Source organism: Myodes glareolus, chromosome 7, assembly GCF_982192425.1.
Source record: "Myodes glareolus chromosome 7, mMyoGla1.1, whole genome shotgun sequence".
Classification (NCBI taxonomy): Eukaryota; Metazoa; Chordata; class Mammalia; order Rodentia; family Cricetidae; genus Myodes; species Myodes glareolus.
In genome coordinates, this window is record NC_142032.1 from 51,590,836 (window position 1) to 51,615,284 (window position 24,449).

Sequence of the window (24,449 nt, forward strand, 5' to 3'; positions counted from 1 at the left end):
TTAAAAGTCTTTTAACTTTAACAAAGTGCATACAAGTTTACATTTTTTTCTTCTGTTGCTCCACTTGTCTGCTTACTGTTGAGAAGTCAGTTCTAAACTAGACAGTAGACGGGCCAGCTGAGAAGTCAGTTCTAAACTAGACAGTAGACGGGCCAGCTGAGAAATCAGTTCTAAACTAGACAGTAGACGGGCCAGCTGTCGGTTCCGCGTCTAATTGCCCTTCCCCAACTCTAATCCTGAAGGGTAACTCTCTCCACCTGAGGAACATGGGAGCAGCACAGAGAACATGAACTGCCCGACCCTGGTGTGTGTCCCCAGCACTCCTGGGTGTGAGAAACAGCAAATGGACTCCACAGTGCCTGCTCAAACTGTAACAAGCAAGCCACACAAGCCCAAGATAAAGCTGTCTGGGTTGAGCAGTGGTAGAGATGCAAACTCTAAACCCTCTATTACCTGTGCAAAGGGCCTCTATAACAGGACCTTTCAGACCATAGTCCCTCGTTGTTCTCCAGCCCCCTCTTCTGTCCTTCTGTCTTGTGAGAAACAGCAAATGGACTCCACAGTGCCTGCTCAAACTGTAACAAGCAAGCCACACAAACCCAAGATAAAGCTGTCTGGGTTGAGCAGTGGTAGAGATGCAAACTCTAAATCTTCTATTACCTGTACAAAGGGGCTCTATAACAGGACCTTACAGACCATAGTCCCTCGTTGTTCTCCAGCCCCCTCTTCTGTCCTTCTGTCTTTTCCCAGAGTCTTTACAATGGCAACAAGCACAAGTAATAGGATCCATGTTCCTGGTGCCATTTTACAGCATAACCATGGCTCCTTTCCAATCCCCAAGGCTGTTTCCAGCTGAAGAATCTACAAAGACCAAAGAGCCTCTTTCACTAGAGTGACCCTGGCTCCCGACACTGCTTCATTAAGTGCCTATGTTCATGCATTTCTTTTTATTTCATGTGTGTGTGTACATGTGTTTGATATGTACACAGGTCCATACTGGTGTAAGGGTATGTATGAGTGTGCTTGTACATGTATGTGCATGCATGTAGAGTACAGTATCAGATATTGTTTCTCAGGCACTCTCCTCCTCCTCTTCATCTTCCTTCTCCTTGAGACTTTTTTGCTGGCCTGGAATTCACCAAGTAGACTAGGCTAGCAAGCCAGTGAGGCCTACGAATCTGCCTGTCACACCTCCTCAGACCTAGGAGAGCCAACATGTGCCATCATACCTGGCTTTTTCTTTTTAACACAGACGCTGGGGATCAAACTAGGGTCTTTATGTTTGCAAAGCAAGCACTTTACCAACTGTCTCTTCTACCCCTCAAGCATCTCTTTTCTGCCTGCAATAAGGAAGGGCGATGGGGCCAAAAAAAAAGTGTAAAGAGTGAAACTTCCGTATTGCAGCATCCACTAGCCCGAAGCTCCACACGGTCACAGCTCTGGTGATACATCTGATTAGCAGTCACCAGGGGGCCCTGCAATAAGAACGGGGTCCTTAAGTCCACTCAAAAGCATTCTAATGCAGAAATCCAGGTACTAGGAAGTAAAGGTAGTGGGCAGGCAACACGTGAACAATGCCTCGACCTCACTGTTCCCAGAGACTGAATGGCCAACAAGAACATAGACAGATATCCTCAGTCCGTCTCTCACAAGAGGAAACTGAGACTCAGAGGGAAGATGCTCTGTTTTATCTGTTGCTATGACAAGCGCCATGGCCAAAAGCAACTTGGGAGAGGAATGGGTTTATTTCAGCTTACTTTACAGCTCCAGGGACATGGTTCATCAATGAGGGAAATCAGGGCAGAAACCTGGAGGAAGGAACCACATAGGAATGTGTTTCCTGACTTGTTCCCTGGCTCATACATGCTTAGCTATCTTTCTACCGCATACCAGGGCTACCTTCTTAGGAAATGGCACTGCCCACGGTGAACTAGATCTTCCTTTATCAGTTAGGACACATGCTGAAGGGCTGAGGCAGGCATCAGTGCTTTAGCTCTGGGGACACAACGTGGACAGGAGTCAGAGGAGCAGCGGAAGCACAGGGCAGGTAGGAAAGGACCTCCCACGGATCAGGACAAGCAGAATGGAAACACCTCTGTGTCCTAGTACCCAGTCTGCTATGTAGTACTTCCCAGCAAAGCAATAGCCCAGTATACAAATAAAACTAACAGATTCAGCCCTATCCAACAAAAAAAGGAAGGACAAGAATTATTCAGCAAGAGAGGGAGATCTGATCCTACCAGCCAGTTCATGCAGGTCATGGGCTATGTGAAGCTGCAGAGGTAGAGGTAGGGAGAGTGGGCACTGGACTTTCAGCCTGGACCACATCCCAGGCTTCTCCTGTCCTCATTGTTTGTCTTGTAGAGGGAGAGGTGGTTTTAGAAAGAGATAAACCAAGACCTTTTTCCCAGGCTGGCCTCAGACTCCTTGAACTCCTGATCTTCCTCCTTCATCCTCCTAAATTCTAAGGTGACAGGGTTGTACCACTATGCCTGACTCCCTTCCCATTCTGAAATTTCAGTGTTCAGCAGGGAAAGGGAATTATCTCTCTTCTCTAGCCCCTGAAGTTTCCAGAATCTTTCAAGTCAGCAGACAGTAGACTGATTAACCGGTGAAAAGATATTTAAATGTATTAGGTGCCTGCAGGAGAATCTCACAAATTCCTGGGAAGAAGAGCGAGATGGGCAACAAATAAGCAGTGGAGGTTTGGAGGGAAGGGCTAGCAGTGAGCGAAGCGGGGTGAAGGGAGGGTGCAGGCTGGACAATGGTCTCAATGCAGGAACACAGATAAACTTTTTCTTGAATAATAAAAGTTGTAGACGATGGCTTGTGACAGCCTGAGGTGTTGACCTTCAGTGAGTGTCCTATGACATTAATCTCCCCTGCTTGATGAGATGGGGGCAACAATAAGGCCTGGTGGAGAATCTGTCTTTTTATTTTTATACGCGTTGGTGTTTTGCCTAAATGCATGTCTGTGGAACTGGAACTGGAGTTACAGAGGGCAGTGAGCTGCCATGTGGGTGCTGGGAACTGAACCCAGCTCCTCTGGAAGAGCAGTCAGTGCTCTTAACTGCTGAGCCATCTCTCCAGTCCCCCAGAAAGTCTGTCTTTAGATAATGAAATTTCAAGAGCACTCTGAGAAGCAAGTCCTAAGGAGGAAGAGGGTGAGAGACACAGGAGGGCTGAAGGTCAGAGACCTTGATTCTTCCATTTCTCAGAGATCAGCGTGCCAACAAGCTGTGCTCTGGAGGGTCTGTTTCCTAAGCCCAGACAATACCTACGGCTGCTGGTATTAAGAGATGATCAGGCTACCCCAAAGGTTATCACAAGAGATTTGAACATGGGAAAGAGGCATCAAGATTAACATGAGAAGCCAGTTGGCAGAGACTGGAAACCTCCCTACCAAGGCTACAGGTAAAGAACAGAGAGAATGGCGCCACATACGGAAGACAAGTGGGAAAGGTGGTTCTACGCAAAAGACCATGAAGGGCCCTGGTGTTGGAATGCCAAACACTTCTGAGCCTCTGAGCTGTCCCAGGTGTCTATCCTACTTCCGTTCTCAAGAGAACCTTTCTCTTACTTAATAACTGCCCCTGCCAGTCACTCCCCATGTATCCCTGGTCTAACTCATCGTTCAGGGACATAAGGATAGAAGTCTTATCATGCGCCCTCTAGGCTCAAATCTGTGCCTATAACACAGAGGCAGACCCTCTGCTATATCACAAAAGAGAATTCACTTTGTTTCCAGTCTCCTGTCACCTGGGCAGGTCTGGTCTGACCTGGACTTGGTAAAACTATAACATGCATTTATATTCAGTGGAAGATCAACTCCATGGCCTTGCTGACCATGGCTGCACGTGTGGGGCCTCACCAAGGACAATTGAGTTATGTCATGTGCCTCATCCTCCAACAGGGGTCCTCCAGCAGGGGAAGCCAGGCATGCTCAGTGCTAGGTGCAGAGCTCATGGTCTCCTGTGTCTCAGATTGAAACTGATCACTCCCACTTCCTGTTGGCATAGTGTAACATGAGGGGCCTGCTCGTTGGGGTTTCTGTCCTGCCCAGTTCCCACAGCTGGCAAGTCCCAAAGAAAATCACACAGAGGTCTCCATAAGCTATAAGCTGATTGGCCCATTAGCTCAAGCTTCTTATTAGTTCTTGTAGCTGATATTAACCCATTATTCTTATCTATGTTAGCTACGTGGCTCAATATCTTTCTCAGCAAGGAAGGTCACATCTTGCTTTTTCCATGATCTGGGAAGGACTGGGAGGAATGGGCTTCCTCCTTCCTAGAATTCTCCTCTTCTCGTCGCCCTGCCTCTACTTCCTGTCTGTCTGGTTGACCCCCGCCTATACTTCCTGCCTGGCCAATCAAATTTATTTAAAACATGATTGACAGAATACAGACAATTCTCCTGCACCAGCAAGGGAAGTCACTAGGCAACCCAGTTTTGAGGACCTGGGAAAATAACTCTGACCTTCTCTTCAGGTGTAGATACTCATTGACCCAAGGTCTAAGGCCATTTTTACATTCGATCTGCCACACTGATCTATCCCAGGGTTAGCTGAGAGCTGTCCAGATCTGCCCCCAGGATGCCTTAAGCCTACAGGTCCTAGCCAATCATATGGCTTTCCCAGTTGCCTCATAAGATATTTTGTGAAATTCTGAACCCAGAAACTCACAGACTGATTTGCTAAGTACTTGAAGGGCACTGTGTATACAAACACAGACACATATTCACATGAATGTTTACACTTAGACCCTCTGCCACCTGCCATCAGAAAGCTGTGAGCCTCCTGGGCCCTTTGTTTACCTGTGGTCAAACCTGGGAGGACAGAACACAAGCAGTCTGCTTAGTCCTCTCAGGGCTAAAGAGGAAGGTGAAAGCCTATGGGTCCCCACCCTAGCTCTAACTCTAGTAGTGGGTGCCAAGCAATTCACTCTCCTCTCTGGGCCTTGATGGTTCCTTCCAGAGACTGAAGCAAGGAATGGGATACTCTTGGGCCCTTTGGAGGCCAGCGACCACATAAGTGGTTGCCTCTGGCCCCACCTCTGGGAGACAGGCGGAGGCCTCTGAGCCAGGAAGGACTAGGAACCTACCAGAGGCGCAGCTCCCAAGCACTGATTTCCAAGCCCCACACACACGAATAGCAAGGTTTTCACAGGATAATGTGTGAATGTGGGAGCGCAGAGGCAGAGGGGAGCCAGCAGCCTGCACAGCAGCCGTGGCAAGCCGGTGAGTACCCCCATTGTCCTTCTAGAAAGACCACCCAGGGAACATAGCAGGAGAAAAGGTGGGGGGTTATGGAGACCCCCAGGGAGGGAAAGAGAAAGAGATCATTGATGGAAATCCACCCGGTACTAAGATAGGAAGGAGGGAAGGAAAGAAGGAAGGAAGGAAGGAAGGAAGGAAGGAAGGAAGGAAGGAAGGAAGGAAGGAAGAAAGAAAGGAAGGAAGGAAAGAGGAAGGGATCTCAGGGCCACCCACTCCAGCTAAGGGCAATGAGAGACCCACTAGACAGGAACGGGGGACAAAGGAAGGGTATCTGTCTTCTCTCCTCAAAACCAGGGCCAGAGATTACTCAGGTACCTGCCAGGGATCCCGGGGAGACAATCGCCCTCCCAAGAAGTAGAAAATTCCTTCTTCCAGAAGCCAATTAGTGTTAGAAGTCCAACCTAGGCAGCTGATTCCAAATCACACACAGGTGTCCTGCCTGCCCCTTCTCTGAGGGGAGAGGGACATGGCAAGGGTCTCTGCTAGAAAACTCTCTGAACAAATACTGTGTCATTTGCAGACAGGAAGCATTAGTCAGGGGAAAGAAGAGGCTGTCTCTGCTGCCCGTTGCAGTAGTGGGTGCCAGGGTAGAACTGTGGGTATGTGAAGGCTAACCCGAGGGTAGGAGAAAATGACCGAGCGATGTTTCCCCATGGCATGCTTGCATCTGGTGGCATCACTTCTGGGACGATGGGGCAGGCCTGGGCTGTCCTGGAAAAGCTGAGATTAGAGACAAGATGCCTGGTGCCACAGGGCCAGACTTACATAGATGTAAGTTCTTGCCTGGTCTGAGAAATGGCTGCAAACCCCGGTTGTATATATAGGAAGTCTTAGAAGCCTTAAATGCCTCACCCCCACTCCTACAGATACACTTCTGTGACATGTGAGGAAACCGAGGCCATTTGCCCAAATTCTCTCAACTTCATCTCCCCAGACAGTAACGTACATTCTTACCAGGTTGGGAGCAGAATCTATGACTTAACTACTAAGGCAGGCTGCCAAGTCCCAGATGTGTGCCCATACATCTCATCCCAGAATCCCCACCCCCTACAGGCACTCCCTTCCAGCTGCCAACACCTCCTCAAAAGGCAGCTTCAACACGGAAATAAGCAAAGCTGCTTTGGGACCTGGGTGGAAGTAGAGGGTGTCTAGAGACACTCCCGTGACAAGTGCCGGCACCCCAAGGGTGCTCCAGCTAGCATGCCCCAGCAGCCCACCACTACAGGTCCCCTGCCACTGAGGCTGTTAACAACCGAAGCCCAGGAGGAGTGAAAGCATCCTCCATGCCCAGCATGGGGCCAGACATTGCTAGGTGGCCATTATTCTCTTCCAGAGAGTCCGTGGTTTGGTTTGGTTTGGTTTTGTAGTTTCAATCAAGCCTAAGGTGGAGTGTGCTCTGTGAGAGTTAGCTCTTTTGAATTTGGATATTGGTACTTCTTTGTAGGATGTGAATCAAATGTGTATGTTCTATGATGTAACTAGGTATCTGTTTCTAAGTAAAACTGTTTACATTAATTTTTAGAGATTTACAGCAGAGTGACACTTAGGCAGTCCTGTGGTTTTTCCAGTCACTCTCGGGCTAAACAATAGCAATTTAGTAATTAGCAATTAGCCTGTCTGGTCTTGTGTTTGGTCATATCCCGACCTGGGGCAGCAGGTAAGAAGGATGTTGGGTGATGCTCATCTTTTCCTGAGCCTTTTCTTGCCCCCTGCCCCCCGTACACACAGCAGCTGACTAACAGTGATATCTCCAAGGCTGGGCAGTGGTGAACGAAGAAAGAGGACAGGGGCCATGTGCCTGCTGGGTGCTTTGTGAGTTCCTGTCACCCTCCCTGAGAAAAGAGCCTACTTATGGCTTTTACTGAGCAAGTTCCTCAAGGAAGCCTCTCTCCCATGGCAAAAGACAACCAAAGACATGTCTCTCTGAGCAATGTCAAATCTCCTCTCAGCCCCACTTGCAACCCTGGGAGGAGGGTATAAAAACCAGCCCACAGTTTCTTAGCCACCTGCCTTTTGCAAGTCCCCTGACACCCTTGGTGATGTCACTCACTCCAGAGACTGGTATCCGAAGGCCCACGACCTATCCACTTGCTTCTGCAGACTGGCCTGCAGAACATCTCCATCCCAGGACTTCCCCAGGGAGAGAGGGGAGCTCTTTATAACCTGTTAGGGGCTCTGCATGAAGGACTGTTGTTACCGCGGCTCATCCAGCAGCTGACAATCACACAGCTGTCCTGGACGTCCTGAGTTTCCAGGACTTAAGGCAGGGTGTGGCGGCTTTCCTTCCTCTGCTTACCTGAGGAAGAGGGAGCACTGAGGTGGAGTCAGCTAGAACACCACAGGTGGATTAGTCACTGGCATCGGAGGAGCTGGTGGGGAGAGTGTGAATCTCAACCTGGGTCATGCATTCCTGCTGAGGGTGCAAAGCCTATTTCTGTAGGTGTTTCTCTTCACCTGGGATCACGGGGCTCTCACCACCCACCTGAGAGAGATGCTGCTAATGACGCAAGTACTCCCTGCTGGGTGGCTTGAGCCCCGTGGGAGCCCAGAGTTCTTCTGACCCCAGAAAACGGCCCCATTGCACAAATGACTGACTCATCACGGCCCTCAGACGTGATTGTCACCTGTCCCGGTGAAATGACAACTATGAAAGCAAGTATGTCCTTTTAGCCAAAATTCTTCCTTTTCTGACTCAGGCGGTAAACTGTCCTTAATAATATTTAAAATGTCCTTACTTAGGGAAGTGTGGCTGTGGCAGGTTCACTCAGCCCCCTTTGGTTTTTAATTAGATCACCTATGAATACTGAAGGGAATTGGATGGCTCTCTCTTTAATGATAATGGCTCTCATATATAAGTGGATATATATAATATAATATATATTATAAATATCCGTTTCTGGAGGATCAATGGTCAGGTGAAGCTAGATTATGCTTCAGGGACGCATAGCTTAGTGTCCATGTGTGTGCGCAAATGTGTATGTATATATGCAATGCACATGTATGCAAGCACATGTGCAAGTGTGCACACATACATGTAAAGGCCAGAGGATAACCTCAAATGTCATTCTTCAGGTACCATCCACCTAGTTTTTCAGACAGGGTCTCTCGCTGGCCTGCAGCTAGCCAATTTGGCCAGACAAGCCGGACATCAGATCCCAGGACACTGCATGACTGTCTCCCAAGCACTGGGAGTCTAAGGACTCCACCATGCCCAGCGTTTTTATATCTGGACATGAAACTTGGGTCCTCATGGCTTACTATCCCCCATCCCCATCTTGTGTCATAAGACACCAGAGAGTGGTCTCTTCCTCCTGTTTCACAGCCCTGGAAACGTTACTCACTGGGGAACCCAAGCAGATACAGTGGCCTCTGTCTGCAATGACTAGTTACTATGACAATGGGGAAAACCCTCCACAGTGCCCTGGACGAGTCACTATTTTCTTAGCTCAGAAGTTGTGACTTTATTGTCGGTCATGGCTTCAACCAAAACAAGTCACATGACCACACCAAACTTCAAGGCACCCAGAATATAGTAGCTAGAACAGTTAAGCAAAGGACAGAGATGGCCCCTGGAGGCAGCAGTGAGGGACAGGTGCCGGCTGGGACACAAACAGACGTGGACTTGAATCCTTGCCCTGGGACTCACCGGTAGAGTCACCTTAAGCATGTCCCTTCTCTGCTGCAAACCTCGGTCATCACACCAAGGTGATAAGCTGTGGAACTATCAGGTCACAGTGGAGGTGAGAAGCAATGTATCAAAAGCCTCCAGAGACAGGCGTGCCCTAGAGAAACGGTTGGCACAAGCTGTTAATCCCATAGCTGAAGTAGGGCCCAGCTGGTGCCTTGTGAATACCTCAGAAAGTTTCAAACTCAGTAATGATCTAAAACAGGTAACAACACTGGTTTGAAACAAGCATACCACAGACCTTCGCCAGTTTCTAAAGGCATTCTTGTCCATTTTGTCTTCTGATCCTGGCTGCCCACCTCTGAGAGGCTATCACAAATCCCTGGGGTGATTTGCACATGGAGAGAACTGGTTTGTTTCCGGCTCAGCCCATGTGTAGTTGCCCTTGTGTTTTGAACCTGTGGGGAGGTAGGGTATGATAGCCAGAGTGTGTGGCTAGTGAACCAAGAAGAAGCTAAGATCCCAAAACTCCCACCAAAGGCCCGACCCCCGGAGCCAAAGGACCCTCCACCAACCTCTGTCTCTTGCATGTTCATTGTGGCTCAGGTACCTGACCTTTTGGTCTCAAGCTGGATATTGTTTTAGAAAGTTGAAATATCTTTAAGAGATAGAACTCTCTGGAAAAATGGTTTGCTGTGGCCAGGGCTTGAGGATAACAGCCTGGTCCTACTTCCTGTCTGTTGGGTCCGGGGTGGGGGTGGGGGATCATGCAAAGATGGAAACAGACCACCAAAGTCTAAAAAGAACAGAAGCAAACTTTATCCCAGAAACCAGATTCCAGGAAAAAATAAAATAAAAAATCTCCATGAGGCACAAAAAGTTTATCAGCCAGTTGAGACCGCGGCCAGAGATGGCTTTTATAAGGCTGTGGCAGAGGCCAGTTTCTGAGCCCACCTTCTTATAGTAAGGTGTACCAAGCATTCCATCTGAAGAAAGGAATTTTTACAATCTCAAGGTAAAACTCAGATACAGATTGCCTTACTTTACAATCTCCATTAACAGAAGTAACTGAGTACTTAATCTATTGTCTTCCTTGGTGCTTCCAGGTGGTGTTTACTGAAGCCCTGTATCGTCCCCTTTGATGCTGCCAGTTTCACATAGCAGGGATAATGTGTAACCCAAACATCATATATCTATCTCCTAAAACTTAACTCAGCTCATATCTGTGTTAACCAAGGACAGCCGGGGGTGTTAGGCTCTCAGTTTGCAGAGAGATGCTTTGACCTTGTGAATAGAGCTACGGGTTGTAAAGCGGAGTAACCCACTGTTAATAGTTAATCCTCAAGCTGCTGAGAGAGATGCTGACAGTCTGTTCTCGTTCTCCTAGGCTTGCAACTTTCCATTTCTTTATATCTACATTCTTATTTTTTGGAATCTACATTTTTATATTCTTATTCTTGAACCCTTCACTGTCAACTTGACATTTCCTCACTACAGGTGAACTGGACCCGCTGCTCACTCTCCTGCACATGCCTTCCCCAACATGAGGGACCATGTTCCCTTGAACTCTGAGCAAAAATATACCCTCTTTGCTTTAACATGTTTATTTTTCAGTATTTGGTCTCAGAAATAAGAAAATTAAGTAATATGAGGGTCTATCACCTGCCAGTCATATCATGCTGGGGAACAAGTCTTTGTCTAACATGTGGGCCTTTGAGGGACATTCAAGACCCAAACTCTAGCCACAGCCACCACAGCCATCTTTACCATTATTGTATAGAAATATTTGGTAGTTCTATGTATTTTCCTTCTTACTCCAAACCACAGAAATTAATGTAAACAACATTTACATTAAATGTTGTAAGTAAACAAGTAAATTCCAGTAACCATTTACTGTGGTCTAGGCAGAGATTGAAGTTGGAAAACTCCAGCACACCAATTGGATCCAGCCCATCTGCTCATGTCAATAAAGCTTTATTGAAACACAGTCCCACCTATTTATGCACTGATTGCCTGTGTCTGGATCACACCACAGCAGAGGCATCTCCTACTTGAAGCAGAAACTGCTTGACCACACTCCGTGTGGGGACTCAGCTATGCCTCTCTAAGGCAGTCCCAACAGGGCCCAGGCACTTACATTACCAGTATGGATCGGGCCCATCACAGAGTAAATGGCACAGAGGACACACATGTGGCAAGTCCATCAACCTAGCATAAAGAGGCACATCCACTGAGGTCCCTTGCAGAGCACAGGAAATGGGCTACATCAAGAGTCTGCTATTCTAGAAGCACAGACAGACACATTTGTGTTTTCCATGGTGCCAGAATGCATTGGCTAACAATACATTTACAAGCCAAGCCAGTTTCGTGTGCTGCGATTTGTCAAGTACTCCTGATTTCCCCTTAGGAGATGGCTGTTAAAAAATGGGTGCTCTTATTCTGATCTTAAGAATTAGTGTTAATTCCCAGATCACACAATATACATCTGTGTGTGTGTGTGTGTGTGTATGTACATGTGTGTGTGTGTTTTACAAGTTACAGAATGACTATAAAAGTACAAAGAGGCCTTATCAGAGGCAGTGAGCTAATAGAGAAACAAAAAGTCTCTGTATTTGGTTGGATACAATATTAAGGACCCCAGTTGGAGAGCTGGAGGCACAGGGCCGCAGGGTTGAGGGGTGCTACAGAGACGCAGGACCACAGAGAAGAAGTGCAGGACTCTCTCTGACAAATAGACAGACTAGCAGCAGTTTCAGGAGGCCACACTAAGCAGTGGGGACCAAGCTGAGCGGAAGCCCCGGACAATCCACCTGTTGGTCCCATGACACACACATTGGGTGGTCAGATGCCAGGTCAGTGGGGCCATCACCACTGCAGCGCTAGTGTCCTCTTTACAGGACCCTTGTGGCACTTTTCATCCTTAGGAGTAAATTGTTTGTGCCTCGTGGGTGGCACTGGCAGCAGGTGGTTATGGACAAGCACAGTGAGACACGGAGCCATCTGGCCTCGTTTGAACTCACAGAGCAGCCAAATGCTGCCTTTCAAACATTCTTTCAAACAGTCACGCAAGGCAGGGCACAGCCCAAAGCCATTCTTTTACACACTACGGAGTAACTCAGAGCACAGCGCAGCCTGATTCCCCACAAGCTGTGCAGCCTTCAGGCTGCAAGGCCTCATGAACACAAACTGAAGCCGTAAAAGCAATGGGTAAATCCACATTTATGCACTGTATAAGGCTTAAGATCATACTTCAAGTGAAGATGCTGGAACAATTCAACTGTGTAAATTGTGGCCTTTACCAGACCTATAACGAGACAGGGCCTAGTGCCCTTATTCTTTTGGTCAGGAAACTGAGACAGGAAGAGGTGACCATATTGCCCATTGTCTCATAGTAATATGACTACATGGGTCAAGGTTCAAATCCTGCCTTCTGTCACAGAGCTGACTTGGTCTGATGGGTTCTTCACCATGTGTGAAATGGCAAGAAGGTTGGCTGTTTTAATGTCATCTAATCTACTAGATTAGTAACTGCAGCACCCTGGAAAGCTACTGCCTGACAGCTAGCTAACGGGTCAGCATTCCCTAGTGTGCTTACCCAGGCCAGTCACACCAAAGGAAGGAAGGAAGAGAGGGGGGGGAGGGGGGGGAGGGAGGGAGGGAGGGAGGGAGGAAGGAAGGAAGGAAGGAAGGAAGGAAGGAAGGAAGGAAGGAAGGAAGGAAGGGTGAGTGGGTTAACACCCTGTCTGGTCCTTCTCTTTCCATGAGTAAAATGGTACTTCAACTAAGCTCCACCTTCCCAGGGCTGTGTATTCTTGAGCAGTCACTCACCCTCTCCAGGGAAAGGAGGATGTATACATATATGCTCCTCTCAAAGGTTCCACTTGGGCTGGGGATATGGCTCAGTAATAGTGGGCTTGCCTCACCTGTGGGCTGGGTTCCATGTCCAGCATTAAAAATAAAAAGTTCTTTCCATCATGTAGTATGGGAGAAATCAAGATCAGAGTCAGAGTTAAAAAAAAAAAAAATCCTAAGATTCAAGTTTAAAAAAAAAAAGCCTTAGCTTTCACCAAGAGCCTACTCCCTTCAGTGAGTAGTCTCTTCTTTTTCCCCCAGCTCTAGTCGGGAATCTGGGCTCTATTAACTCCAGGCCTCAGTAAGCAAGTGCAGGAGGGTGTGCCGGAAGCAATTGTGCAATGACCATTACTGCCTTTTTATCTCCTGAGCCTTCATCCCCCAGGCTCTCTGAACACGATGTCCACACCTCCTGCCAGCAATGGTGTATTTGTCGTCATCCCGCCCAGCAACGCCAGTGGCCTCCGTCCGCCTCCAGCCATTCTGCCCACCTCCATGTGCCAGCCTCCAGGGATCATGCAGTTCGAAGAGTCACCGCTGGGGGCGCAGGCGTCCAGGGCCACCCAACCACCTGACCTAAGACCAATAGAGACCTTCTTGACCGGAGAGCCCAAAGCTTTAGGGGTAAGAGAAATTCCCCCATGTGACCTGAGACAGACTTACTGGGCAGGCAGTGAGCCTTATGCTCAACAGAGAGGGGCAAAGGCAGGGGATAAATACAAGAAATGAGAAAGACAGACAAGGCTCCTCTTCCCTCCTCGGAGTTCACCAAATAAACCAGTAAACAAATGACCAGAACTCCAAAGAGAGCTAAAAATGATGTATGGAGGCCGGGCGGCGGTGACGCACGCTTTTAATCCCAGCACGAGGGAGGTAGAGGCAGGCGGATCTCTGTGGGTTCGAGGCCAGACTGGTCCACACAGTGAGTTCCAGGACAGGCTCCAAAGTTACACAGAGAAACTCTGTTTTGAAAAACAGGGGTGGGGGGGGGGGGGGAGAATGATGAATGGGGTACTGAACATTAGCAAAGACAGAAAGAGCTCTCTGGGGAGGTGACACCGAAGCTAAATTTTAGGTGTTAAAGCCAGCCCAGCAAGAGCTGGATGGATGAATGGAAGGATGGGTGAAGGGTAGGATTGCTTGTGTAGAAGAGCAACAAACGCAAAGGCCCTGAGGTGGGAACGGGTGTGGCTTGTTGAAGGGAGATACGGAATACTCACATAGCCGGAACGTAGCGAACAAAGGAAGAACTGACAGAGGATGAGGATGAAATGGTAGGCAAGAGCCAACTCCTGTAGAGCTTCCAAGCCCTTCTAATCTCAAATGGCTTTAGAGAGTGGTCTCTAAGAAGGAATAAAATATAGATGATAGGTGGATAAATGGCTAAGATAGATGATAGATTAGACAGATGATGAAAGACAGATAAATGATAGACGAATATAATTAAGAGTGGATGATAAATAAATATGATTGGTAGAGGAGAGATAGGTAGGATGAATAAATAGGATAAATATATAGCTAAGATAAATAGATTAATAGATAATAGGTGGTGATTGATCGATAAGATAGATGATAGGTTAAAAAATAGATGATGGATAGATGGGCGTGTGAATTGCTATGAACAAAAGCTTCAAATTCAATTGATGTTAAAACAATGAGTTTCATAATGATGTTTTATGCTTGTGTATCATTGTTCTTTGTTCATAATCATAACAGAGTTTAATCATAGGCCAAGAACTCATGAAGCCAGGAAGCCCTCGGAACCAAAAGAGGTTCAAGCCCCACCCAGCAGTATGAGCAGTTAACTTCCACAGGCCAACACCTGTAACAATGGCGAGGTCACCTGATTGGCTACAGCTGGGAGATCTCCTGCTGGAGCAGTGGTGACAGTGGGCATTTGCCTACTTTGGGTGTGATCTGATCCTTAGGGTGCCTGCAACTGGCTGTGTTCAGCTGTCTGTGTTGGGCTAAACCCCATTATTTATTTAAAATATATGCCCCTAAGTTTTTCCGTTTGTTTCTGTACTAAGTTAGGCTGCAATCACCAGCCCAAGGATGGCCCCACCCACCATGGGCTGAGCCTTCCCCCACTGATCACTAATTAAGAAAATGCCCTACAGCCTGCAGCCTGATCTCAAAGAGGCATTTTCTTAATTGAAGACCCTTTATTACTCTAGTTTGTGTCAAGGTGACATAAAACTAGGCAGCACACTTTGGAGTTAGCCGGTCCACTCCTCCACATCTGTGGGTTAGTGACAGTCTATGAGTTCAGTCTCCTGGGCTCCAAATTAAGATGGTGCTCACATCACTGTGTCAGGGTTAAAAGAGGACAGATATGAAAATAGCCAACACAGTGCTGTGCTGTGCTGTACTATGCAGTGCTGTGCTGTGCAGTGCTGTGCAGTGCAGTGCAGTGCAGTGCTGTGCAGTGCAGTGCTGTGCAGTGCAGTGCTGTGCTGTGCTGTGCAGTGCGGTGCAGTGCAGTGCTGTGCAGTGCTGTGCAGTGCGGTGCAGTGCTGTGCTGTGCTGTGCTGTGCAGTGCGGTGCAGTGCTGTGCAGTGCTGTGCAGTGTGGTGCAGTGCTGTGCAGTGCTGTGCAGTGCGACAGGCTTGCAGAGAGTGGCAGCTGGCATTTCATGGGAGTTATTCCAGTGGCAGGGAAAGATGGTGTTGTTGGCAGCAGGACACACACACACACACACACAAACACACACACACACCCCTCTGCCCAGGGAAGCTGGAGAGATGGAGGGTAGACAATGGAGGAGAGAAAGCAACAGAATACAGAAGTTTGTGTCCATAAATATCCCAATTCTTGGCACTCACGTTAGAAAGTGATATACAGTCCTGTAGTATGTGGGGCTGGCTTGTTGGGGTTTCCGTCCCGCCTGGTACCCCAACAGCCGGCAAATCCTAAAGAGAAATTACACACAGGACTCCATAAGGTTATAAACTGATTGGCCCATTTAGGTCAGGCTTCTTGTTAACTCTTATAACTTATATTAACCCATTATTCTCATCTATGTTAGCCATAATGGCTCCATACCTTTCTCTGCTGGGCAAGTTACATGCTGCCTCTTCGGTGGTCTGTACAGGAATGACTAAGGGAGTTTTCTCCTCCCTAGCCTTATCCTATTCTCATTGCCCCGCCTCTACTTCCTGTCTGGTTGACCCACCTATACTTCCTGCCCGGCCAATCAGCGTTTTATTAAAATACATGATTGACAGAATACAGACAATTCTCCCACACCATTTCCCTCTTTTTTTTTTTAAACAAAAGAAAATACCCATAGTCCATTTGTTGGGAATGTGGGCGTAGTATTTCAGGCTACTTCCTGCTGGTTGGGGGCGCTGATGATCTTATGGGGACCTAAAGAAAATTTAGAGTTATAATCAAGTCCTGACTGGAGTATCCTGTGAGACCTGATCATCTCAGGCAGCGCCTTGAATCCGTTCTGTATGTAGAACTCAGACATCTGGGCCATCTGTTCCTACCGGAGATTGCTCAGGTGGTCTCCCTTGGCCAAAGATGAATTTTCTTAACTCTGAATAAATCCAGAGGCTCTCATTTTCTGTGGAAACACAAGCAAAATCTCTTCTCCAAAGTAACAAACCTTTTGACTTCAGTTTTGAAGCCAAGGTATTTTCAAAATGTCTATCTTGGATTAATTCTGCAGCATTTATAAACAAAAGTCTTTTAGCAGTTGTTGCTCCTTCCTCAGCAATCAAACAATTTAAAGAGAGCATAATAGCATACAGTATCAAGATTCTCTGTATATTTTCCATCTTTATTTTAACCTCTATTTCTTCCATTTTTACTTTTACTTTTTGAGACAAGTTCTCTGTATATCTTTGTCCTGGAATAACTCTGTAGACCAGGCTGTCCTTGAACTCACAGAGATCCCTTTGTCTCTGCCTCTCCAGTGCTGGGATTAAAGGTGTTTGCTACCACACCTTGAACTCAGAGATCTGTCTGTCTCTGCCTCCCAGGCATTGGGATTAAAGGTGTATGCTACCACACCCTGAAGTCACAGAGGTCAACTACCTCTGCCCCTTAAAGTCTCAGAGGTCAAGGTACCTCTGCCTCCCAGACATTGGGATTAAAGGAGTGTAACACCACACCCAACTCCTCTCTTTTTACTTTAAGAACTTTAACTTTTATCCTGCATTTATTTTTAACACATTATAAACCATTTAGAGGTTTTCTTCATCTTTGAATCTCTCTTTACTGTATATCTCTCTTTTTCTGACCACATGAGCCTTTAATTTACAAAGCAATACGGAAAGCCGTGGCTTTGAAGGCTAGATCCTTAACTTTCCAGCCTCTGCGGAGGTACTGGCTGTAGCCATTTTTGTTGCCACAACTCTATGGCGTTTCAAGGTCCTTGTTAGCAAGTAAGCTGGAGCATTCTGCTCACAGACCACACTCAGTAGGACTGCCTGTCCGAAAGAGTCAGAGATTGCCCTGACAGGACAGCCCAGAAAGCCGGCATTTTAAAACAGCGCAGCTTTTTTCCTGCTACTGCTGAAAACCCGAAAAGCATGCGTTCAGCTTTTCATCAACACCATTTAAGTGCTTCGCAGCAGGACCTCTTAAAAGAGCTGCAAGGTTTTGCAGCTAAAGCTGAGTCAGGAAGCCTCTCTTAGATGAGGGTACTTGCTTGCCTCTAGCAAGCAGAGCAGACCCGAGAAATTGCTGCTACCAAGAAACCATGCATAATGCTGTTATTTTGTTCTAGAATTACTTCCCAAGCTGTCTCAGGCTTTATGTGGATACAGTTGTCCACACGTTGGCGCCATTTGTAGTATGTGGGGCTGGCTTGTTGGGGTTTCCGTCCCGCCTGGTACCCCAACAGCCGGCAAATCCTAAAGAGAAATTACACACAGGACTCCATAAGGTTATAAACTGATTGGCCCATTTAGGTCAGGCTTCTTGTTAACTCTTATAACTTATATTAACCCATTATTCTCATCTATGTTAGCCATAATGGCTCCATACCTTTCTCTGCTGGGCAAGTTACATGCTGCCTCTTCGGTGGTCTGTACAGGAATGACTAAGGGAGTTTTCTCCTCCCTAGCCTTATCCTATTCTCATTGCCCCGCCTCTACTTCCTGTCTGGTTGACCCACCTATACTTCCTGCCTGGCCAATCAGCGTTTTATTAAAATACATGATTGACAGAATACAGACAATTCTCCCACACCACAGTCCCCAAGACCCTAAGATTGTGACCGTCACTGCTCACAGAGACGCTGTGCATAGACTGCTGCCTTGGGTGGTGTCAAACACTTCCTTACCACTGGAGGCCCTGTGGACACCCCGAGCTGAAAGGGGTGCCAGGCCTGGGCATAGGTTGGACTCAAAGATCTTCCCTATCTCTCTCTGCTCAGGTCTGGTCACCAAAAATGTTTGAAAAGCAATACATCAGAATTTTCCATAAGGCCACACTCCCCAGAGAGTCCCCACTGTTAGAAAAACCATCCCACAACTGGGAATGTTTCCATGGGCCACTGGTAAATAGAAGACAGGGGGTGAGGAGGGTGGGGGAAGGAAGGGAGGGAGGGAGACAGAGAAAATGAAGTGGAGATTGCCGCCAGTGAAGTGGCTGTGACTCCCACCGCCAGGATGTACTAGGAAAAGACTACACATAGGGAGAAGGGAAGCTAGGCATTTGGTTACCCGAGTGCTGAGAGTCAAGGAACCAGGGCTAAGAGAATCAGACAAGCAACTCAGAGCTGTCCTTGACAACTACAGCCCCACTCACAAATTACACAGGGGTCTGGAGCTCCTAGTGGGCTGAGGAAAGCTGGTTCTATCTTGATTTAATGCTCTGACCTCAGCCCAGGGGAAGGGAAATGACTCCCCTGCAGCTGTGGGAAGCCAGATCTGCGGGAATCGGTCGCTCTCCTCGGCAGGGGGCGCTGTGGAGCTCATGGCCGGAGGTCAGTGACCTGAGCCCTCGATGCCTTCCACAGACCGTGCAGATCCTGATTGGCCTCATCCACCTTGGCTTCGGCAGCGTCCTGCTCATGGTCCGACGAGGTCACCTGGGGATGCTTTTCATCGAAGGTGGCGTCCCCTTCTGGGGAGGAGCTTGCGTGAGTGCCCGAGTTGCCATTCTATGCTGGGGCGTGTTCCTGCCCAGCTCTACCTCTTCCTGCCCAGCCCCCAACATTTTCCTAGCCTTAGCCCATCCTAGGTCAGGGTCTAACTTGCCTCCCAGACTAACCTGGGCATAATAGTTATCACTCACCCCTAAGCTACATCATAAACCTAGGCCTGATCCACTCCCAGCAAACAGGCAAACAGATACTGTGAGGACCAAGCAGGTCAGAGCCCAGTCTAAACCTGGGCTTCCAGCACCCTAACCCCGCAACTCCACCACGCCTGCAGCAGCCCCTCCGTTCCCTCTATGGGTTCCAGCCTTGCCTGGACTGATCTCCAGGGAGTCTCTCTGTCCTGCGTCCATTCCGCTGGCCATACCCCAGTGGAGAACCAAACCAGGTTTCCTTGTCTGCTCCTAGGTGCCGAAGAGAAGTTTGCAAGGTGGCATTGCAGTGCGTGGCTCTACCGAAAGTGCCAGCGCTCTGGTGCCAGGGAGCCTCCAACTGTGTCCAGAAAGCACAGGCTTTGGGGTCAGCTTAATGGGGTCTACACTGAAGCCCTACTGTGTATGATAGTGCAGTCCCTTCTGCATATCCCAGGCTATCTCGGCAAGAGCTCAGAAGCCCCTAAAAGCAGAACTCAAAGACACCAGCACTGTTGAATTCCACAGCTAGAACTAAACGGCTGGGAACAAACCTTAAGTCCCAGCTCTTAAGCTCCATAGTGGGCCCAAGTTGAAGGAACATGTTGGCAAGCAGACGTCTAAGGAGGCCCTGCCTCAGGAGGAAACAAAGGTAGCTTTCTGCATTCTGTTTTGAGCTCCCTCCTGCTTCAAACTATCACAAAATGTGTCACATTCACACGGTAGGAGGGAGAAGTAAACAAGGACCTGCTTGTCAGTCTCAGGAGACAGCAGGATCACCAGGCTGGGCAGGGCATGCGCAGTTCTGTATCCAGTCTTTATCTTAGAACTTCGCAGGGCTGGGGAGAGCGATCGTTCAGTGTGTAAAAGCATTTGTCTGGCAAGAATGAGGGCTTGAGTCGTGTCTCCATCACCCTTGTCAAAAGCCAACCTGGGCTTGCCATCCCAGCGCTGGAGAGATGGGATCAGGCAGCCCTCCCTGGCCTCCCTGGTCAGCTCCACCAAGTCCAGGTAAGAGAACCTTTCTCAAGAGATAACGCAGGCAACTCCTGAGGAGGAATGACACCCTGACCTTGGACGACAGGTGTTAGTGCACACACACATGCATGTATGCACACACACAAACAAATGCACGCATGCATCCACATGGTCTCATGTGTGGGACTGCTGCTTAAATGAATACCTGCTCCATGAGAGGAAGATCTTTTCCATTTTAGCTAGCTCTGTCACATTTTTGACACCCAACTGCTACTCAGTAAATATTTGACGGAGTGACTATTTGAAGGGCAAACCCTATGAGGCGTTAGTAATATGATGTCAGTGAAAATACATACTGTAACTAGAGTTTCTCTCCCACCCGCCAGTTCCCTAACAACCACTCTGAGACTTAATATTAATTACAAACTGTTTGGCCTATTGGCTCAGGCTTATTATTAACTAGCTCGTACGACTTAATCCATTTCTATCAGTCTGTATTTTACCATGAGGCTAGTGACCTGTTACCTCACATCTTGTTTCCTCAGCAGCTACAGGAACTCCACCTTCTTTCTCTCTGTATCTGTTTGGATTTCCTGCCTAGCTATATTCTGCCCTGCCATAGGCCAAAGCAGCTTCTTTATTAACCAATGGTAGTAAAAAAAATATTCACAGCATACAGAGGGGAATCCCACATCAACATACCTTGTAAACGATGAATTTATGTCTCAAAACAGAGGCCTCTTTTATTGTTGTTTGTTTGTTTAAGACAGAATCTCTATTTGTAGCTCTGTCTGTCCTAGAACTCATTATGTAGACCAGGCAGGCCTCAAACTCACAGAGATTTGCTTGCCTCTGCCTCCCACGTGCTGGGATTAAAGGTATGTGCCACCATGCCAGAGGACAAAGGCCTCTTACAGAACCACTAAGACATCCTCAGAAATATACCCAAGATGCCTGGCCAGGATGCAGCCAAGAAAGCCTGTGGTTCTCTGCCTACACCTGTGTCTTCTTGACAGAACTTGGGCATGATTTGCCCTGCTCAGTGTCCCAGCCAAAGCCTCACTGGGCCCTCTCTCTTCCCCACACAGTTCATCATCTCTGGGTCCCTCTCGGTAGCAGCTGAGAAAAACCACACCAGTTGCCTGGTAAGTCTGACTGGAGACGGAGAATCAGGGGTAGGGATGGGGCCACTCACCTCAGGACCCTCACCCCCATCTGCCCACTCAATTGGTCCATTCAACAAGCCTTTCTTGGGGGTTTTCTAAGTGCCCATGAAAGGAATTCAGACATCCAAATACAGAAGGAAGGGATGGGACACTTGCAGAATGCCACCCAAGGTCTACAGATGAAATTCTCACAGACATTCAGAGGGAGCCGATGCAGGAAGGGTGCCCCAAAACAGCCACTAAAATGTCTCAGAGTGTGGGCCTGGGCCTGGGGGGAGTGAAGTACAGCATTGGGGGGGAGGGGCCTGCAAGCCTGGCCCAGGAAAGCCTTGTGAGGGTCCCAAGAGGACAGAAGAAGCAAAGGGAGACATGAGGGGCTCTTCCTGGGGTCCCAGGGAAGGAGAAGAGAAAGAAGAGTGAGAGAAAAATCCAGCCGCACAGGGCTCATGACCCCAACCCCGGGGCCATGAAAGGGAGGATGCAGGAGGCTGGGCAGTGAGCTGAAGCTCCTGTCCTTTCTCCTCTTTGTCTTGGTGCCCCTCTCTCTCCCACAGGTGAGGAGCAGTCTGGGAACCAACATCCTCAGTGCCATGGCAGCCTTCGCTGGGACAGCCATTCTTCTCATGGACTTTGGAGTCACTAACTGGGTGTGTTGGCAGATGTCCCTAAGGGTACTAAACCCGGCAAGATAACGGCTGCAGCCAAAACTAGGGAAGACCCAGTTGTCTGCAACCCTGGGCATTTTGCAGAGCCTGCTGCTCCGATAGACCTCTTGAGTGTACTGACACCATAGCCCTACCCGAAGATCGGGTGTGGGGAGAAGGGAGATGAATCCTGGGAGAATGGAAGGAGCGGGCAGGGCTGGAGTCAGGAAGCATGGATCCAGGGCTACCTCTGCCTCTTGCCTGAGCGTTATTCTTGGTCCAGGGGGTACCTTTACTTTGAAACTCTCGGTTTGACTTGACTGTGGGTTTGGGTCCCCAGGATGTGGGCAGGGGCTACCTTGCTGTGTTGACCATCTTCACCATCCTGGAGTTCTTCATCGCTGTCATCGCCACCCACTTTGGGTGCCAAGCCACCCGTGCCCAAACTAATGCGGTGAGTACTCTCACACCATGTCCAGGGCCCCTGAGGAATGCCTGTAGTCTAGGAAGAGATTCACCTCCAGCCCCCTCACACTTCCGCTTTGGGGCTGAGCTGTGATGAGCTTCCCATAAGACGCTAGGCGGTGAAATTGGACTATTCACCCCGTGGCCACAGGAGGGCGCCAGAGCTAGCAGCAGAACTGAGATCCCTCGGAATTGGAGGACAGGATTAGGGCGGGTGAGGGGCGCACTTTGCACAGACCGTCCACAGAGTGTGAACAGGGGGGCACAGCAGAAAAAACAGCATGACTCGGTGGAAGTTAAACTTATTTTTCCCGAGGAAAAGAAAAAGGGAAAGGTGCGGAGGTAGATAAAAAGAGGGTGGGAAGACGGGGTACTGATAACACAAAGGCTTGTTTGGGCGGGAAAATGTAGCCAGGTTCTAGTGGATGCCTTTTAAGGTTGGAGCAGGGGGAATGAGCTGGATTCAAGGAGCACAGTGAAGGGCTACCGGTATGGAAGCAGCCAGAGACCAGCGCTGTGGTTCAGGCAAGTGCTATAGAGGCCCGAACTCAGAGGGGCTGTCCAGAGAGGAAGCATCAGCTCACTAGCCCCTAGAGAAATGAGGTTTGTCTAATTTTCTCCCTGCGGTGTGTTCAAGCCTTGGGTCATAACTGACCCTATAAAATGTTTCCTGAAATGTTAATTAAACGATGCTTTTCGTGTGTGAACATTCAGCACGAAGGCGCTGTTCTCAGAGTGTCCACCGGGTGGCACTGTTGCAACACTTATCGAAGGCCTCAGAGCCACCCAGACTGGATTTTCTGTTTCCTTGCAGTCTGTGATTTTTCTACCCAACGCCTTCGGCACGGACTTCACCATCCCCAGCCCAGCAGTCTCTCCACCCCCTGCCTATGACAATGTGGCATATATGCCCAAGGAGTCATCGGAGTAGTAGATCGCAGCTCCGCGTCTGCAGGACGGAGTCCAGGCTTCCCACTCTACCCAGCGTTCTTCCACCCTCACTTTATTCGTTCTGAGGCAGCCCTTCCACAACCAGGCTCTCTAAGTCACATACACTGTGTCACCGAGTGATGTGTTCCACCAGTTTTCCGTGTCCTCCAATAGTTTCTTTCTAAAAGAGACAAAAGACTAATGTCCAGGGTGCCCAGCCCCGTCGCCTGACATAGATGTCCCCTGGGTTCCTCTGCGCTGCCCTCGGCTCATCGTGGAAAATCTTGACATCATGGAGGTTTCACAGGCTTGCCTTCAAGAAGGTCATTAAGCACCGAGAACTCAGAATGTTCCAGAAGAGACTGGCTTTTCCGAGGCTCTGGTTTGACCACAGAACGAAGCAGTGAACCTGACCTCCAGGCTCCTGGCTCCCAAGACCAGCTCTGTTCTTGTCATCTTCTGTTACATACTTGGGTTTTAGTTTTCCCATCTGGAAACTTCAGTGCTGAACTACATAATCACAAAGCCAACCCAACACCTCTGGGCTCCCCGGGGTCCTTGGGTCTAAGCCAGGTATTGCCCCCCCCCCCAAGAACCTCCTTTTTCTTATTTTTAGTAGGACTCTGGCCCTTTCTACAAGCTAGGACAGGAGGTTGCAGAGGAGATTGACTGACTCTTGCACCGAGGTCACCATCAACAGGTGCACGGGAAAGTCCCCTCACTAACCCTCCTGTATCCATACCCCACCCCTGCCTGAAAAGCAAGAGTGTCCCTGAGAGTTACCACGGGGACAGGGCTGGGTCCCCACAGGAATAAAACATCTTCAGCCCAGTGTTCATAGGCCCTGGCATATGGCTTGTTTTGTCCATACTGTGGAGAAAAATAAACAGTATGGCTTAGATTTTGAGTTGGTCTCAATGTGGTGACTTTGCTTTTTAAGCTTGGGGTCTTCTGGGGGTGCCCATGATTAATCAGGTTTGGGTAAGGATTGCACAAAGAGCAGGCAGGAGGTAACTTCTTACAGCCAGGGACATCTCCAGGTTAATGATGAGCACATGGATAACTGTATACATGAATATTAAAGTGGAGGCAGGGGAGAGGGTTCAATGGGTAAGGACCTGAGTCTGGAAGCTCAGCACGCATGTCAGAAGCTGGGCACAGAGGCATGTGTCCATAATCCCAGCACTGGAGAGGCAAAGACAGGAAGACCCTGGGGCTTGCTTGGTCTGGGTTCAGGGAGAGACCCTGGCTTGAAAAGTAAAATGGGCA

General features: G+C 48.6%; 1 protein-coding gene across 2 annotated transcripts; it reads left to right on the forward strand.

Moving 5' to 3' along the window:
* Nucleotides 1–5,176: 5,176 nt before the first annotated feature.
* On the forward strand, nucleotides 5,177–24,087 carry LOC125415786 (membrane-spanning 4-domains subfamily A member 15). 2 transcript variants are annotated; one of them, XM_087907628.1, is made up of 7 exons: nucleotides 5,177–5,235; nucleotides 13,123–13,375; nucleotides 18,726–18,848; nucleotides 21,064–21,120; nucleotides 21,696–21,788; nucleotides 22,126–22,239; nucleotides 23,065–24,087. In XM_087907628.1, exons 1-7 carry the CDS (start codon nucleotides 5,177–5,179, stop codon nucleotides 23,179–23,181), a joined length of 816 nt encoding a protein of 271 aa, XP_087763754.1. In that variant the 3' UTR covers nucleotides 23,182–24,087. The 2 variants fall into 2 exon arrangements, with proteins under 2 accessions (XP_087763754.1, XP_087763755.1); XM_087907629.1 differs by having other exon boundaries at nucleotides 13,201–13,375.
* Nucleotides 24,088–24,449: the final 362 nt, after the last annotated feature.

Excerpts from the sequence above, each read along its gene's own strand:
- LOC125415786 (XM_087907628.1), top strand. The coding sequence starts at position 5,177 with ATGTGGGAGCGCAGAGGCAGAGGGGAGCCAGCAGCCTGCACAGCAGCC. Across the intron at positions 5,236-13,122 it reads ACAGCAGCCGTGGCAAGCCG|CCTTCATCCCCCAGGCTCTC; the intron begins GTGAGTACCCCC and ends TTATCTCCTGAG. Across the intron at positions 13,376-18,725 it reads GAGAGCCCAAAGCTTTAGGG|ACCGTGCAGATCCTGATTGG; the intron begins GTAAGAGAAATT and ends TGCCTTCCACAG.